This window comes from Furipterus horrens, unplaced genomic scaffold (genome assembly GCF_987537825.1).
Source record: "Furipterus horrens unplaced genomic scaffold, mFurHor1.1.pri manual_scaffold_1, whole genome shotgun sequence".
Lineage (NCBI taxonomy): Eukaryota > Metazoa > Chordata > Mammalia > Chiroptera > Furipteridae > Furipterus > Furipterus horrens.
In genome coordinates, this window is record NW_028327171.1 from 153,747,829 (window position 1) to 153,765,459 (window position 17,631).

The following is a 17,631-nucleotide window of genomic DNA, read 5'->3' on the forward strand; positions in this document are numbered from 1 at the left end:
GGAGAATGAATAACATGCTATTAAATAATGAATGGGTTAACAACGACATCAAGGAAGAAATCAAAAAGTTTCTGGAAACTAATGATAATGAACACACAACAACCCAAAACCTATGGGATACAGCGAAAGCAGTCCTAAGAGGAAAGTTCATAGCAATACAGGCCTACCTAAAAAAGCTAGAAGAATATCTAATAAAAAATTTAACCCTACAGCTACAAGAACTAGAGGAAGAACAACAAGCAAAGCCCAGATCAAGTAGAAGGAAGGAAATCATCAAGATCAGAGCAGAATTAAATGACATAGAGTCTAAACTAACAATTCAAAAGATCAACAAAAGTAGGAGCTGGTTCTTTGAAAAAATAAACAAAATTGACAAGCCTTTAACCAGGCTCATCAAGAAAAAAAGAGAGAGGACCCAAATAAATAAAATCAGAAATGAAAGAGGAGAAATCACAACTGATACCACAGAAATACAAAGGATTATAAGAAATTATTACGAACAACTGTATGGCAAGAAATTTGACAACCTAGAGGAAATGGAGAAATTCCTGGAAACCTATAGTCTTCCCAAACTGAATCAAGAAGAAGCAGAAAGTCTGAATAGACCAATAACAGCTAGTGAAATTGAAGCAGTAATCAAAAAACTCCCAACACACAAAAGCCCTGGACCGGATGGCTTCACAAGTGAATTCTACAAAACATTTAGGAAAGAACTAACTCCTATCCTTCTCAGACTATTCCAAAAGATACAAGAAGAGGGAAGACTGCCAAACTCATTCTATGAAGCCAGTATAACCCTAATTCCAAAACCAGGTCAAGACACAACAAAGAAAGAAAACTACAGGCCAATATCGCTGATGAACATAGATGCTAAAATCCTCAACAAAATATTGGCAAACCGGATCCAGCAACACATTAGAAAGATCATACACAACGATCAAGTAGGATTCATCCCAGGGATGCAAGGATGGTTTAATATTCGCAAATCAATAAACGTAATACACCACATAAACAAAATGAAAGACAAAAACCACATGATAATATCAATAGATGCAGAAAAAGCATTTGATAAAGTACAACACCCATTTATGATAAAAACTCTCAGCAAAATGGGAATAGAGGGAGCATACCTCAACATAATAAAGGCCATATATGAGAAACCTGAAGCCAACATCATACTCAATGGGCAAAAACTGAGAGCATTCCCCCTGAGATCAGGAACAAGACAAGGATGTCCACTCTCTCCACTCCTATTCAACATAGTCTTGGAAGTTCTAGCCACCGCAATCAGACAAGAAAGAGAAATAAAAGGCATCCAAATTGGAAAAGAGGAAGTAAAACTGTCATTATTTGCAGATGACATGATAGTGTACATAGAAAACCCTATAGACTCCACAAAAAAACTACTCGACCTAATAAGTGAATTCGGCAAAATAGCAGGATACAAAGTCAATATTAAGAAATCAAAGGCATTTTTATACACCAACAATAAAAACTCAGAGATAGAAACTGAAAGAAAAATTCAATTTACCATAGCAACAAGAAAATAAAATACCTAGGAATAAACTTAACCAAGGAGGTAAAAGACCTGTACTCAGAAAACTACATAACACTGAAGAAAGAAATTAAAGAAGATACAAATAAATGGAAGCATATACCATGCTCTTGGATGGGAAGAATCAACATCATTAAAATGTCCATACTACCCAAAGCAATTTATAGATTCAATGCAATCCCTATTGAAATACCAGCAACATATTTCACAGACCTAGAACAAATACTTCAAAAATTTATATGGAACCAAAAAAGAGCCCGAATAGCCACAACAATTTTGAGGAAGAACACAGTAGGAGGAATCACAATACCTGATATCAAACTATACTACAAGGCCACGGTAATCAAAACAGTCTGGTACTGGCATAAAAACAGACATATAGATCAATGGAACAGAATAGAGAGCCCAGAAATAAACCCAGGTTCATATGGTCAACTAATATTTGACAAAGGGGGAAAGAACATCAAATGGAGTGAAAAGAGCCTCTTCAACAAATGGTGTTGGGAGAACTGGACAGGGACGTGCAAAAAAATGAAACTAGACCACCAACTTACACCATACACCAGAATAAACTCAAAATGGATCAAAGACTTAAATGTAAGCCGTGATACCATAAAAGTCCTAGAGGAAAAAATAGGCAGGAAAATTTCAGATATCCCACGTAGCAACATTTTCACTGATATATCTCCTAAGGCAAGGGAAATAAAGGAAAGAATAAACAAATGGGACTACATCAAACTAAAAAGTTTCTGCTCAGCTAAAGAAAACATCAGCAAGATGAAAAGGAAACCAACCATATGGGAAAATATATTCGCCAATGACATCTCAGACAAGGGATTGATCTCCAAAATATATAAAGAACTCATACAACTCAACACCAAGAAGACAGACAACCCAATTAAAAAATGGGCAAAGGACCTGAACAAACACTTCTCCAAAGAAGACATACAGAGGGCCCATAGACATATGAAAGTATGCTCTACATCACTAGCCATCAGAGAGATGCAAATAAAAACCACAATGAGATACCACCTCACACCAGTCAGAATGGCCATAATCAACAAATCAACAAACAACTTGTGCTGGAGAGGATGCGGAGAAACGAGAACCCTGGTGCATTGCTGGTGGGAATGCAGACTGGTGCAGCCACTATGGAAAACAGTTTGGAATTTCCTCAAGAAACTAAAAATGGAACTGCCTTTTGAACCAGCGATTCCATTGCTAGGATTATATCCGAAAAATCCTCAAACACCAATTCAAAAGAACCTATGCACTCCAATGTTCATAGCAGCACTATTTACAATAGCCAAGTGCTGGAAACAACCTAAGTGCCCATCTGTAGATGAGTGGATCAAAAAACTGTGGTACATTTACACAATGGAGTTCTATGTAGCAGAAAGAAAGAAGGAACTTCTACCATTTGCAACAACATGGATGGAACTAGAGAGAATTATGCTTAGCGAAACAAGCCAGGCAACGAAAGAAAAATACGTTATGCTGTCACCTATTACAGGAAACTAATGAACAACACAAACAAATGAGCAAAATTGAACCAGAGGTATGTAAACAAGGAGTAGACTAACAGTAACAAGGGGGGAGGTGGGAGGGAGAAAAGGGGGTAAGAAGGGGAAGTGTCAAATCAAAGAACATGTATAAATGACCCACAGACATGGGCAACTGAGTGGGGACTGAATATGGGGGAAGGGAGGGGCAGGGTACAGGGAAGCAAGAGGGGGAAAAAAAAGTGAGACAACTGTAATGGAAAAACAAACAAAAAAATTTTTTTAGTGTGGGAAAATGAAAATATGAAGAATGGAAATGCCAGTTCAGTGAATATTAGGACAAAGATTTTCCTTCACGTTGTATATTTTTCTCCCTATTTGATCTCTCCAGAGTTTGGCATTCTAAACAAGTAAGTAATGACTTAAGTTTCTTTGCATAGAACTAATAAGACCAGTTGTTAATAGAGGTTCCTTTTTCTGACCAAGCCCTTGACTGGAATGTCAAGCCTAAAGGAGACATGCTTGGGCTCAGGTTGTTACCAAAAAGCCCTGAGGAACTGGGAATGACTTTCAAAGGTAATAAAAGCCCGTGAAATAAAAGGCCTGCTGCCATGGTTGGTTGTGCGGTCCACAGCAATCTCTCCAGGGAAGGAACGAAGGTTGTTTTCCTGAAAGATGGCTAGAAGGGACCTTAAGGCACAATGGAAAACCAGAAAGACTTGGAAAGGACAGGTGTTTACAGGCAAGGATGAATGCCAGGTATGTGGCCCAGCTTCTGTGCCCTGAAGAGCAGACTGAGGGTCACCCTAAATGTTCCTTGGGTAAGTTCCAGCAAAACAGAACTAAAGATCATAAGTGATCATTTGCTGCTCTTATGTTTATGCAAATGAACAGGATAAATTAAAAATGGACTTAATGTAGTCCCTTTGAAGACAAAGAGAGTAATCTTAGGGAGAAAAATCATTATTCAAGGAAAATCACAATGATCAGTGGCAGACTGTAAAGTAGGGCAGCTAACCGTCTTAAAAGTTTCTTCTCATTTAAAAAATGGTTTCACTTGAAAATTAAACCATATCTGTGATATCACCAAAGAGATTCAAGTTGCAGGCAAGTAGAATGTCAAGTGCCTTGCAACTGGATGTCTTCCCAATAAGACAGTCTTACAGATTTAGAGACCATATCTGTGATATCACCAAAGAGATTCAAGTTGCAGGCAAGTAGAATGTCAAGTGCCTTGCAACTGGATGTCTTCCCAATAAGACAGTCTTACAGATTTAGAGACATTTTTGTTGGTTATGTTACATAAATTAACATGTGTTTTCTGTTTTCAAAGGGCATAAGCCTATGACCGCATTACCTGAGTGATTGTCTGTACGCATAAGCCTCACTTAATCCTCTCTGCAGCGCTGCCTCCTGAGACTCAACAGTTTGGCTGAACTAAATGGCTGGGTTGGTGAAGAATGGGGTGGTCTGTGGGCTTCACTTTAAAACTAATTTCTCTTTTCTATCCTAATGGCTTGGACAGAAAGGGCCCAGAGGTCTGAGAGGGGGGAAACATAAACTATTTCCCTCAGCCCAAACTAAATATAATGGGCAAAAGGGTTTTGGACAGGCGAGATGTGCCTAGCACACCTTCCTCCAAAGAAGCCCTTTTCTTTTTTTTTTTTTTCTCCTAATGTGGAACATTGAAAAATTAATCCCTGCCTTTTGTCATCTATTAGATATGGATTGAATGATGTCTTTTAACCCTTTTTGCCAAATCTGTTGCCCCCAGAACACAACAAGGACACCAGCCTGCTAAACCAAGCACGCCGTTGTCCGGAGACAGCCAAATGACCTGGAGTCTGCACGATCCTTCCCCATGTGGGAAGGCCACCCTCCCCTCCACACCCCCACTATTATTAGGGATTTCTGGACCCAAGGGTAGGTAGGACGACGACCATGTCCAGCTTGAAGCAGCTAGAGGAGCTTGAGACCTTCGCCCATTGTCCTTTACAAGATTACAAAGGGTCTTAATACCTGAGAGGGAGGGATAGTTATTTTTTACGAACCATGGGTATGGACTTGTGGGGGGGATTGCTGGGGGAGGGAGATACTGGGTGGAGGGGAGTAAAGGGGAGAAAATTGGAACTATTGTAACAATATAATCAATAAAGAAAAGCTGGAAAAAAAATTAAAAAAAAGAAAGTGTAAAATGATACATATACTTCAGAGGATCATTTCGACTTACCATTTGACCCAGAAATTATGCTCCTAGTTATTTACTCAAGAGAAATGGAAACATATATCCACAAAAGACTTACACATAAACAGTCATGGCAAATTTATTCATAATAGCTCCAAACTGGAAAAATCTAAGTGTCCAGCAGGTGAATAGAAAAACAAATTGTAATGTGTTAATACATTGAACTTGTACCCAGAAATGCAAAAGAACAAGCTACAGACACATCCAACAACATGAACAGATCTCAAAAACATGCTAAGCAAAAGAAGTCATGGAGAACTGGACAGGGACATGCAAAAAAATGAAACTCGACCACCAACTTACACCGTACACCAGAATAAACTCAAGATGGATCAAAGACTTAAATGTAAGCTGTGGCACCATAAAAGTCCTAGAGGAAAACATAGGCAGAAAATTTTCAGATATCCCATGTAGCAATATTTTCACTGATATATCTCCTAAGACAAGGAAAATAAAGGAAAGAATGAACAAATGAGACTACATCAAACTAAAGAGTTTCTGCTCAGCAAAAGAAAACATCAGCAAGATGAAAAGGGAACCAACTGTATGGGAAACTATATTTGCCAATGATACCTCAGACAAGGGATTGATCTCCAAAATATATAAAGAACTTATACAACTCAATACCAAGAAGACAGACAACCCAATTAAAAAAATGGGCAAAGGACCTAAACAAACACTTCTCCAAAGAGGACATACAGAGGGTCCAAAAGAAAAAGAAGTCAGACACAAAAAGTCCATTTCGGCATTTGAGTCTGAAGTCACTATGGTACATTCAAATGGATACATCAGGAAGCAACTGAAAGTTAGGACTGGATCTTAGAAGGGAACTTGGGAACAAACATATGGTTGTCAAAGACAAAAGAGTAGCTGAACTCACTGTGAAAGAAAGTTTAGGATGATGAAGAGAGCTATGGGTAAATATTAGCATTTTAGGGACACACAGAAAAAGGAAAATATGTGAAGAACACTGAGAAAAAGAAAAAGAAGAAGGAAGAGAATCAGAAGAAAGTGATATTTCAGAAATAAGAAAAATAGTTCTTGGAGAGGAATATCCTAGAGGGACCAAGAAATAAAAAGGTAAACTGTTCTGTGCACTAAGCTGTATCATTTGTGAGAATAGAGAAATCAATTTTAGCAGAGCAACGAGAGCAAAAGGTCAGTTGGATCCAGGAGTGAGTGCACAGAGAGGAGATGGGGACAGAGTAGCAATCCTACTCCTACAAAAGTTTGTGTCAGGAAAAAAGAAGAAATAAGGAAATAGCCAAGTCTGTGTATTTCTTCAATTTATCTTCCTACCTGCTTGTAAATTTGAGGTATTTAGTACCTACTCTGCAGCAGGTGGATTCTCAGTAAGAGGTGCATGCTGTCACCCATGTGTGATATCATATCTGGTAAAGGAAAAGCTGACTTAGAGAAAAGTAAATTTCATGAACTAATTCATGTATTATGTAAAAGCAAAGATCCAGATTGCGTTATAGAACTGAAATGTGTTTTTGCAAAGTCTTGCTTTTGCTCTGAGCAAAAAATTAAGCTGTATTTCCCTGTTCTGGTTCACTTATGTCTCATGTGATTGTCACCTTGTGTTTCTCCATGTAAAAATAAACGGCAAACTCAGCAGTCTCTGTCTTAAAATGCTTCAGTGACCAGCAGTTGCCACATTAAAAGCTTTAGCTGGAAGGTTATAAAAATAGTCTAATGCTCCCTAGCAGGTAACTATTTTTCAATGAATTCTCCTTCAGGGAAGCAGTGAGGTCAAATCAAATGGCCAAGGAAGGACAGACTAAGAGCGAGAAGTAAAAGCTGGATGACATTCAGAGGGCAAAAGTGTGTTGTATCTGGAATGTTTTGTGTAAATGTTAAACAGCACCCACATTTAACCACCTGCTTCTTGTTTAGAAGGGTTCAAATGAACAATTTCAAGCACAATTGAGTAACACTCCAAAGAAAATCGAACATGATTTCCTAAGTTGCTGAAGCAAGGGTTCTTCTATGAAATCACCATTAGTATTTCTAAACCCAATTTGAATATATTTAAATTTTACAGCACACCATTCTGTGACACCTGGAAATGTCTTCATGCTTAGATGGAATTATGAGATAGACCTTTTAAATGATATTTTTTCTCCCTGTGTGTGCTTTAAAAATCCCCTGGTCATATCTTTAATAACCTTTCTTTTTTTTCTCTCTTTCTCTTTCTAGTGAATATATTTTGCTTTGTTTTTGAGAAACACTGAAAAGTAGGGGAAAAGCACCAAATAAAGACACCTACTGCACACAACTACACAGCTCATATGGAAATTCTTCACCTGACTGCTATCTCCAAATATTCACCAATTAGGGGAACAAAGGTAAGGATGGAATCTTAAGTGTTCTTTAACAAATCTCCTAAGAAGGCAACTTTTACTGCCTTTATCAAATACAAATTCACATTATCATTGTTACTCTAAAATCTTCAGTCTCCCTCAAAGGCAGATCAAGTTCAAATGCTGTAATCTGAATCATTTATAAGTACTCCATGCTAGTCCTATAGGTTACTCACTGCCATAAGTGTTCCTACTTCATTTCAGACATTTTTCTAACCAGGGACTCCTTTTCTGTCTATGTAACACATAAAAATCTTTCCTATCCTACAACATCAACTTGTTAATTTTCTTGAGTCTTCCAACTTAACTCATACCTCAATATCTGTACTCACACTCAGCCTTAATAATTTCTTCCTCATGACATGTCTTGCATTACTAGCTTCTAAAGTTAGACAGCTATTTCTGTGCATGCCTTGTCTTCCTAGATTATCTTCTTAAATGCAGGAGCCTATTGTTTTCTTAGCATCACCTGCACTGACTGTTATACTAGGCACTTAACAGCAGCAATGTTTGATAAAGATTTGTTATCTAATATTTGAGGGGGAATGAATTTTAACCTGTTTTAATAATAGAAATGATTGTAATTACAATTTTGTTAGATAAAACACTATAGAAATATGTTTCTAATTAAATAGATTTTAAAGAAAGTAAAATCAAAGTTTTAATAACTCCTTAACCACAGTGTGTGTGTGTGTGTGTGTGTGTGTATCCTTTAAAAGTCAGACAGCATTTACTTTAAAATCTCACTTCAGGACACCCCATAAAACAGCCTGAATTTAGTGGTTCCCCAGTCTCTATGATTCTATACTAAGGGGGAATAAAGTAACTATTCAATTTCAAGTTCATTCATTAGGTAAATTATGTCAACAATGTGATCACCAACTTTTGCATGTTAGTGTTAAAAAATAAAAATACTGGAGAGTCACTACAAAATTACAACTGAAGAAAAAAACACTACTGGTGGTGTTGCTGAATCTACAGCATTTGTTTTATTTCATGCATAACTTTCACAATCTAGATTGACATAAAGTAAATATTTTCCCTTTCTCTACAACTCCAAGGAGAAGCTAATAATGAAGCCAGATGAGAACCTGACTTCCTGACTGTTGAGAAAGAATATCTGGCTTGTGAATCTGGTTAGTACCCACTTAATGCAAGATAATAAGAACACAATAATAAAACTGTCCCCAAAGTAAAAGCAACAAAGTATTCTGCCTCTCTTACACGAAGTCCTAGGAAGAAAAAAAAACATCATTGTACGGTTGAAAATATAAACCAAACAATCTAATTTTCTCATAAGCTTTTTCTGGAACAGCCATTATGAGTTTGATTAAACTATTCTTGGTTGGGTTTATAACTATCCCTTAAGGTTTATTACAGACTTTGGGAGGGGGGTGGTTGGTTAATTAGTTACACACAGTATTTCTCTCTGTGCAAAACAACACATTCCTAATGTTTTAGAACTACATTTTCAAACTTCAGTGAAACAGCTTTTAATTCCAGTGCTGAAAGATTTAGTCACTGTGATACTATACACTAAAAGACATATGATATTATGACAGTTAATGCAAAGTGCTATAAAGACAAAAAAAGAGTGATAAATCATATTGATTGTGTGCACCTTTGATATGAAAATGGAACTTTCCCTCTGTGATCTTTCATCCCAAACCCATAACCCCTGCCCCAGCCATGAGAAAATCATCAGAGAAATCCCGATTGAGGGACATTTTACAAAATACCTAATCAGTCAAGGTCATCAAGAACAAGGAAAGTCTGAGAAATTGCTATAGTCAAGAGGAGCCAAAGGAGGCATGACAACTAAATGTGAAGCAGTATCTTGGATGGAATGCTGTAACATAAAAAGGAATTTAAGCAAAAACTAAGGAAATTTGAATAAAGTATGGACAAACTTTTATTAACAATAATGTATCAATATCGGTTCATTAGTTGTGACAAGTGTACCTTACATATTAAGATGTCAATCACAGGGGAAACTGTGTGGGTTATTGACAATTTTCCATACTATCTTTGCACCTTTTCTATATCACCAAAACTATACTCAAATAAAAAGTGTATTTTAAAAAAGCAAAATTAAAAAAAAAGAAAAAGAAAAATAGAACAGACTAAATGGATAGTGCATGACAAAGGGTGCTACTCTAGAAAGGGGGCAAGGAGGACTGTTTAGTGTGATGGTATTCTAACAAAGACCTAAACCATGCAAATATCTGGAGGAAGAACATTCCAGGCAGAATGAATAAAGCAAATCCCCTGGGACAGGCATGTGTATGGCACGTTCAGCAACAGCAAGAAGCGGGACAGTTGGGACTGAAGGGTCGGGGGACACATGGAATGAAGGCAGAGATGTGGTCTGGTTCCATGTGCCTAAGGGACTTGTAGACCACAGGAGTGTTTAGAAATTTAAGTGTGAGAGAAGTTATTTTAGACTAGAGAGCAGGCCAACCCAGAAGTCTTCGAATAAATGCTTAAATAAATGCAAATAATGGTTACTCTACAGGAAAAATCAGACTATTGCCCTAAGTTCCCTAGAGAGAAATGGCTGATGAAGAGAGTGTCTCTTCCAGAAAAGAAGGAAACAAAATTCAAGTGCCCACTGAAGCCAACATTTAAATTTCCAAAACTCCCTCCATTTAATGCGTGCAAATATGAATACAATTTTAAAATAATAGAACATAATTTCATAGAAACCAAAATATGACACATTCTTTTTATTTAAAATAGAATTCTATATGCTTCACAGAAACAAGTGCAAGGAGTGTTTAATTTATTATCTTTATCACTTTACAAAACAATACATTTTCAAAAAATGCATACATAAAAATATTATACTTAGGCAGATAAGTACTTACATCTGGAAGCAACTGAAAGGTAGGCTATATTAAAAAGCTTTAAAATAAATACTTTTATGACTTGCTGTTGGTAAAGTTAAACATTTTGGTATGAAGGTTATCACTGAATTTTTACTAAACTTAAAACACTTACTTCTAAACAAAAAAATATAAGTTTTATATATACTTATAAGTTATATATATTTATGTTTTATATATACTTATTATAAGTACATATAGCTTATTATAAGTATATATAACTATAAAATATATATTTTCACAGAGTAGAAATCAGTGAATCATCTGAATATCATTCATTTCTCTTTGGAATTTGGAATTCTCTCCAGCTTCAACAATTAATTGCAACTATTAAAATTGCCATCTGCTTATTTTTTATACCATTTATTGACCAATTATCATTTTAAAACCTATTTCTTCATATTCCTTACATACATTCAGTTGAGCCTATCTTTTAAAAGGTAGTATCTTTTACATTTTTTAAGAATATCAGCTAGCTTACAATAAGTCCTTACAACAGTGATTTTTTTTCACAGTAGTTCAAGAGTTCAGAGCATGTTTTGCAATGTCAAACTACAACGGTTTTGACATTTGTAATATGCTCTTAGATATAAGAAAAGTCACACTACCAAAAGTATAATTAGTATTAGTACTTTTAAAGTCAATCCAAAATTCCTTTTTTAAAAATCTGAATCTAATTTTCTGTTTTTAGGACATTTTAAAACCTGAAACTCATATTAAGTCTGAATAATTTTCTCCAGTCTAGGATCAAAAGATTAGAAGAGCTTGATACTAGTTATTGTGGAAATGAACTAGAATTCAATATTTTGGCTCAGATACCCTTACTTTATATAAAGAAGAAAAAAGGATTTGGATTTTTTAAAATATTTACTTATTTGTATTTAGCCTACTAGAAGAAATGGAGACACTGGTAAATTTCATTCTATACCAGCATTAGTCAGAACTTAGGCATGTCAATGCCTCTTCACAGGCAAAGTCAATAAATATGTTTGCACATAGAATGAAAACTCAATGGAGATATGAAAATTAGGGTATGTGTTTTGGTGCAGAATGCCTGAGTCAAAAATTTTAATCAACAGGATAAATCATACAATCTCTTTTACTCTCCTGGGAATTCTAGGGTGAAAATCTAATTTTTTTAAGTTCTCTATTGTATTTGCAGATGCCAAGAACCACTTTGAACTTTTAATTCTCATTTTCTTAAGATATATAAGCAGGGTCCTTTTCTGAAGATATATAAGCACATAAGGTGCTTTCCTGCAAATATAAAAATATTTCTGAGTTCAGGGACCAATTACAGGTTGGATTTCAGCCCCTATCTGCCCCTCAGCTGACAGTGTCTATGCAGAGCACACCTGCCAGCTGGACCTGGTGACACTCCGTACAGGCTAATTCCCTAATACATTCAGATTCATAGAGGCTATTTTACCACTCAGGTTCACATAGCCCAGAATAAACATCCTGCAGTTAAAACTATTAGATCTGGAGAAAAAAACTTCACATAAGATAACATGGACCAATAATAAGAAAATACATTCATATCTGAAAATATTAAAATCTAGGATGAGATACTCTCCTAAATGTATTAAATCTACAACTGAATTAAGAAGTATCCTGGCAGCCCTTAATAGAGGGATATTAAAATGGGGATTATTACCTAATTTCAATATAATATTATATTCAAACCATATGGCAGAGTGGCTTCATTTTAAAAGATGGCCAAAGCAAAATGAAGCAATAGTATGAAATATAGCAGAAGTAACTTTAGCAATCACATTATGGGACATATATTTCACAATCTCTGCTCCACCACCTCTTAAGAGGAATTTAGCATTAAGGCAAATGTAGACACATTTTTTATATGTTAGCTGAAAGCTAGACTATAACTAGACTGATGGTTTTTTTTTAATTTTGAAGAAACCCTTCTCTGTCTTTAACAAAGACCCTCTTCATCATTCCAACTGAAAAATTACCAGAGGAAATATAAGATGGAACCTCTCATATGTGGGTATGTGAAATTAAAATCCTGTTAAGAAGTTCAGCGTGTTGCAATCTGACAGGGGCCAGAACACTAGAAGAACAGGAATTATAGAGTTTTTAGAATTGAGGAAATTCAGCAAAGATGTTTTTAATGTACTAAAAAAATGAATGCCAAAGATAAACTAATGAGAAACTAGGAGAGAAGTAAAATAATATGCTATAGATATGGTCCCAAATTCCACTACTAGATCATCTTTCACTCCCATCCTAATCCATAAAGAGAAACAACAATCTTAAAGAAAGGAGAGAAAAAGGTTATGAAGCATCTTTTATCACTACTTGCACTAAGAAATCCCACATTCTCACAATTCCTAACTTTTATTCAGTACTTCCTATATAAAACTCTTCCTTTAGCCTATTTTAGTTTTTCTCACTGAGCTCACCATGAGTGAGCAAATCACTTCAGCAGAAATAAAGAGTACAACTTGAACATCATAATTAAATAGAACATCATGTAGTATACATTAAGATAGGTTTACATGCATGGTAATTATTTTTAAATTAGTAAATGTTGGACATGGTAGGGCACATGGTGGTTGTCCCCACTGGGGTCACATAAGAGTTCTGCTAATAGCTAACAATCATTTAATCTCTTATCCTTGGTTTCTTCATCTATAAAATATGGGAACTGAATTATACAATCTTTTATTTCCTTTACAAATCCCAATTTCTGGTTTTGGTTTTTGTCTGTGACACATCTGAAATAATTTAGACCACCAAGAGATTCTCCATCCTTGGAAGGCTAAGTACTACAATGATTAAATTAAGTAATCACAGTTATTTTTTTTAATTGGGGACTAAAGATAATTTTGGAAGACTGAGGGAAAAGGAGGTAAGAAATAAAATGAGACATAAAACAAAAGCTAAAGGGAAAAAAGAAAGTCAACTATCTGAAAATTTACATTGAAATGTTTTTGAAAAACTGCCTGTATTATGGAAAATGTTTTTAACATTAATACTTTAATAATATTTTTATTTTCCACCTAACATATTTTTCTGTTTAGAAGAAGCCCTCAGGAGCAAAAAGGTTACTGTCTTCACTAAATAGTGCATAAGGTTCACTCTAGGTATTAATTTATGGAGAGAGCCAATACAGAGCATTGTCAAACATAGAAGTAGTACGTTTCACAAAAGAAATGACATTTAGAATATTTTCAAAGACCATGACAACAGCACTTTAAGATACTAATTCTCAAACACTTTGAAGTAACTTAAAAGGTTGTATTTGTACATTTATTTAAAGGAATGATTATTGAAAATGTCAACTGCCATCAACTGTACAGTAGTTATTTTCTTAATTTCATGATGGGAAATAAAATGTACATAATTTAAATAAATCTATTTAAACAAAATATATTTCCACATTTATTTTAAATAATTAATCAAAAACTATTTCCCTCCAAGCAAGTTTACATTGAACTTTGTACAATGGCAAATGTGGGCTCCCTGCTTTCAGATTATTTGCAAGTAGGTACCCTGGTCCTTTCACGTAAACTCTAAGATAGCCCTGAGTTCTCTCTGCCCCATAAGTCACATGGTGGCAAAATTCCAGCATAGCAGTAGTTTTGCTTTGTTTATTTAATGATTCCACTAAAGTAAAAACTGAATTATTATAAAACTTCTGACCTAATGAATCTATTGTAGATCTCCATTTTGAAAGAAAGCTTATTTTAAAGTCTTCAGACACTGCAATCAGGATACTATTTTCATACAATCATGGAATTTTAAATGCAAAGTTAGTTGAAAGTATAAAGACAAAAAGCAAGTGCTACACCTAAATTAGTGCACAACAGTCATATTTCAATTAATTTTCAAGTCAGAACATAAATTAAGAATTCTAGGTGTGACATGCCAAATATTTTAGACATGGAAGAAAGTATACAACAGAATCTGTACCAGTTACATACATAGATTATAAGGCAATGAGTTCATGCTGGAATATTGAAACAAATAATGTTTCCCTTATTTTAAGGAAGTGATGCTGCATATATATTCCATTACCACTTTATACAGTACTGAAATTTCATAAATAGCATTTTCCCAAGATTCATATTATACCCAAAGCCAAAATATTTGAAAGCAGCAAAAACACTTTCACTTTGAGCCTAAGAACAATATTTTTTGTTTTTAAAACAATTCAAAAGAAATAAATATTACACAAAAGGACTCCATCAAAAACAAATAATATGAAGTTTTACAGCATAGATATATACAATCAATTTGCCTTAATGCTCTAAACTTTACCCTATTTTTGTAAGTGAGCATTTTCCATTTATAATGTTGAGAGTTAAAAAAAAAAGAATAGAACTCTAACTTTTTCTATCATTTCTGTGAATCTACCCCCTTTCTTAAAAAAAAAAAAAAGTGTACTTGGTATTTGAAATATAAGGCTATTAAGTTAGGCATTACAATTAGCCAACACAAAAACAAGAAAAATATCTCAAAATGTACAGATTTCTCTGGAGTGAAAGTTGAACCAGTAAAAATGTAAAGTTGTATTTTGACACACTCAAATAAATTATAAACATAATGACAAGGAAAATGTAGATGTTAAAACATCCTCACCCAACATGTGAATAAGAGAAAATATTTTTCTTGTTTATTTGAAACTATAGTACAACCAGAGTAAATAAATAATTTCATTATCATATATGCAGAAACAACCTATGAGAAATAAAGGTAACAAGCTCAAGCAAGATTATTCCCTTTACACGAGCTTTTTAAAAAATTATTCACATGTGCAATTTTTAAAACTGATTATATAATTTAGATTGGAATAGCCAAATGAAGATACTTTCTAAGTGTATTGAAAGTAATTTGTCATATAGAACTCAAGATGTCCTATTTTGTATTATATATATTAGTCGATTTACTCTCTGCACACACCTATATCCCTGTTCCCATTCCCAAATTAGGCATTAAAATCCCTGAGGGCAGAACCTATCCATCTTTTAGTTTCCCCATTGGGCCCAATATTGTGGCAAGGAAGATATGGGATGCCCTACATACTTAAAGAATGGATAATTGCATGAATGAGAAGGAGAGTATATCAAAACACAGCTGTCAGATTTTTGCCTTTGATATCTCATCCAAATCAAACGAAGATGGAGCTTCAGTAATATATTACCACAGAGGACTAAATTATAAGCACTACAGTGTGGTCTACATGAAAATAATAGGTGTATACCCCAGAACACTGTTACCCAAGTTGTGCTTTGTAGAACACTAAAATGTGGAATAGTAAAAGGTTTCCTCTTCTTTTTATAAAAGGGTTCCATGGTCTAACAATTTGGCAAATTCAGCCTAAGGAAATCCAAGTAACATTTCTTTACTGGATCATCTCAGTAGAAGAGTGTTCTATGGAACAGAGTTTAAAAAACAATATTTTAGAATGATAAAAGATAACATGTTAAACTCGTTCACCAAAGCACAACTATAGTTTTGTAGGAAATATTTATTGTTTCATGTATTATTCAGAATTCATCGCTTCTGTCTTCAAATGAAGTAGAATAAAGGCAATATTACCATGGATGGGCCTTCTGCAACCACTCACTCATTTTGAAATGGTGGGAAAAATATCTATTTACAATTACTGATACCCTCTGTGGAATTTGGTTGTTTTACCTCACTTAAGATGTTTTAAATTTTTTTCTCAAGATATCTCCTAGTTTCCTCTTCCTTTTCTGTTTTTTCTTTCTAAGTGTGTATACACAAAAGTAATAGGCATCATAAAGATAATGGACGTTTATGCTCAATAATCTCTTAAAGTTTTTAGAGAACATTAATACTTATCAAACAAATAGGGTAACTATGAAATTTCCACAAAGAACATGCCAATGGATATTGCCCTATGAGTTCACGCAGTTCCATTATGATTCTGAAAAATATCTCAATTTGTCTCCTGTTTTACTAAAGCATAAATATCATCATGAAAAATGTTGTTTGGGCACAGAAAGAAAAGTAGTGTCAGAATTCAAAGGGCAGTAGGAAGCCAACTAACTCTACAGTGTGGACTGTCACAAGATTTGGACCTAGAGCCAGCTCTGCCACTAGCAGTGTGACTTTGACACGTTACTCCATGTCTCGAGATGTCAGGTATCTCATCAGTAAATAAAAGGACGTAACAGCTTTAGTGGCTTTCAAACTGTTTGCTTCAGGGGCTGCTGTGGTAATGGATTATGAAGAGCAGGGGAAGGTAGGGTGGGGGGACCAAGGAGTGAAACCCTGACCTCACTTCCATCTTCCAACTAAGCAGCTCCACTTTTCCATGTTTTATATGCTAAAATTTGGAGCAATATTTGATTTTTAAAAAGATCCCACTTAACTTTAAAAAATAGAGAATACCACAGATTGCATGATGTAAAGTTTTGGTTAGATATAAACTACTCTGGTTCACATTTTTTAGTGAATAAGTTTTCATCTCACTTTTCTCAACACATTCCATTCATTTACGCACTCTTGATTCAAGTAAAATAAAGCCTAAGTGATACTTATTATTTTATAGCTTATTTTATACTTTTACAATATCTTTCTTATTAAATAGGGGAGTTGATGTGTTGCTTTTCAAAATAAAATTTAAGACAACATGAAGACCGGATAAAGTCAACTCCTGCTTGATTTTAGGATTATTTTTTTCATGCTGCCTTTGAGGACTTAAATACTGAATTGCATTATCTTTGAGGTAGACAACAACAACAAGACCAAGGCAAAAACATACACATAAAGAGGGGAATGAGAAAGAAAGCTGTAAGAAATTTCTTTTATCATCATTAGGCTTTGCAGTCTTCTTTGACACAAAGTTGAGAAATAGTCTTCTTAATACGAAGGGCAGTTAGGCGGGCTGCCCCATTGGCATACCAACACTCGCGCATTATTCTCCCCATGACTCGGAGTGCCTTTAAGAGAGAAAAATACCAAAGACTTTACTCACACAAAACACAGTACAAGATAAGCAAAACCACAAATTCGGGGATTGATGTTAAGCTCTGATGAACAAATAGTAAATTTAAAACAATATGATGAGGTTAGGGCATTTACA

At 34.9% G+C, this 17,631-nt stretch overlaps 1 protein-coding gene across 1 annotated transcript in view; it reads right to left on the reverse strand.

Annotated features, from left to right (window-relative positions):
- Positions 1–17,330: 17,330 nt before the first annotated feature.
- The window catches only part of ACVR1C (activin A receptor type 1C), a 101,249-nt gene continuing 100,948 nt past the window's right edge, over positions 17,331–17,631 (reverse strand). Inside the window, exon 9 of the mRNA XM_090267567.1 lies at positions 17,331–17,488. Within this exon, the coding sequence (XP_090123693.1) occupies positions 17,363–17,488 (126 nt within the window). The 3' untranslated portion in view covers positions 17,331–17,362. The remainder of the gene's footprint in view (positions 17,489–17,631) is intronic.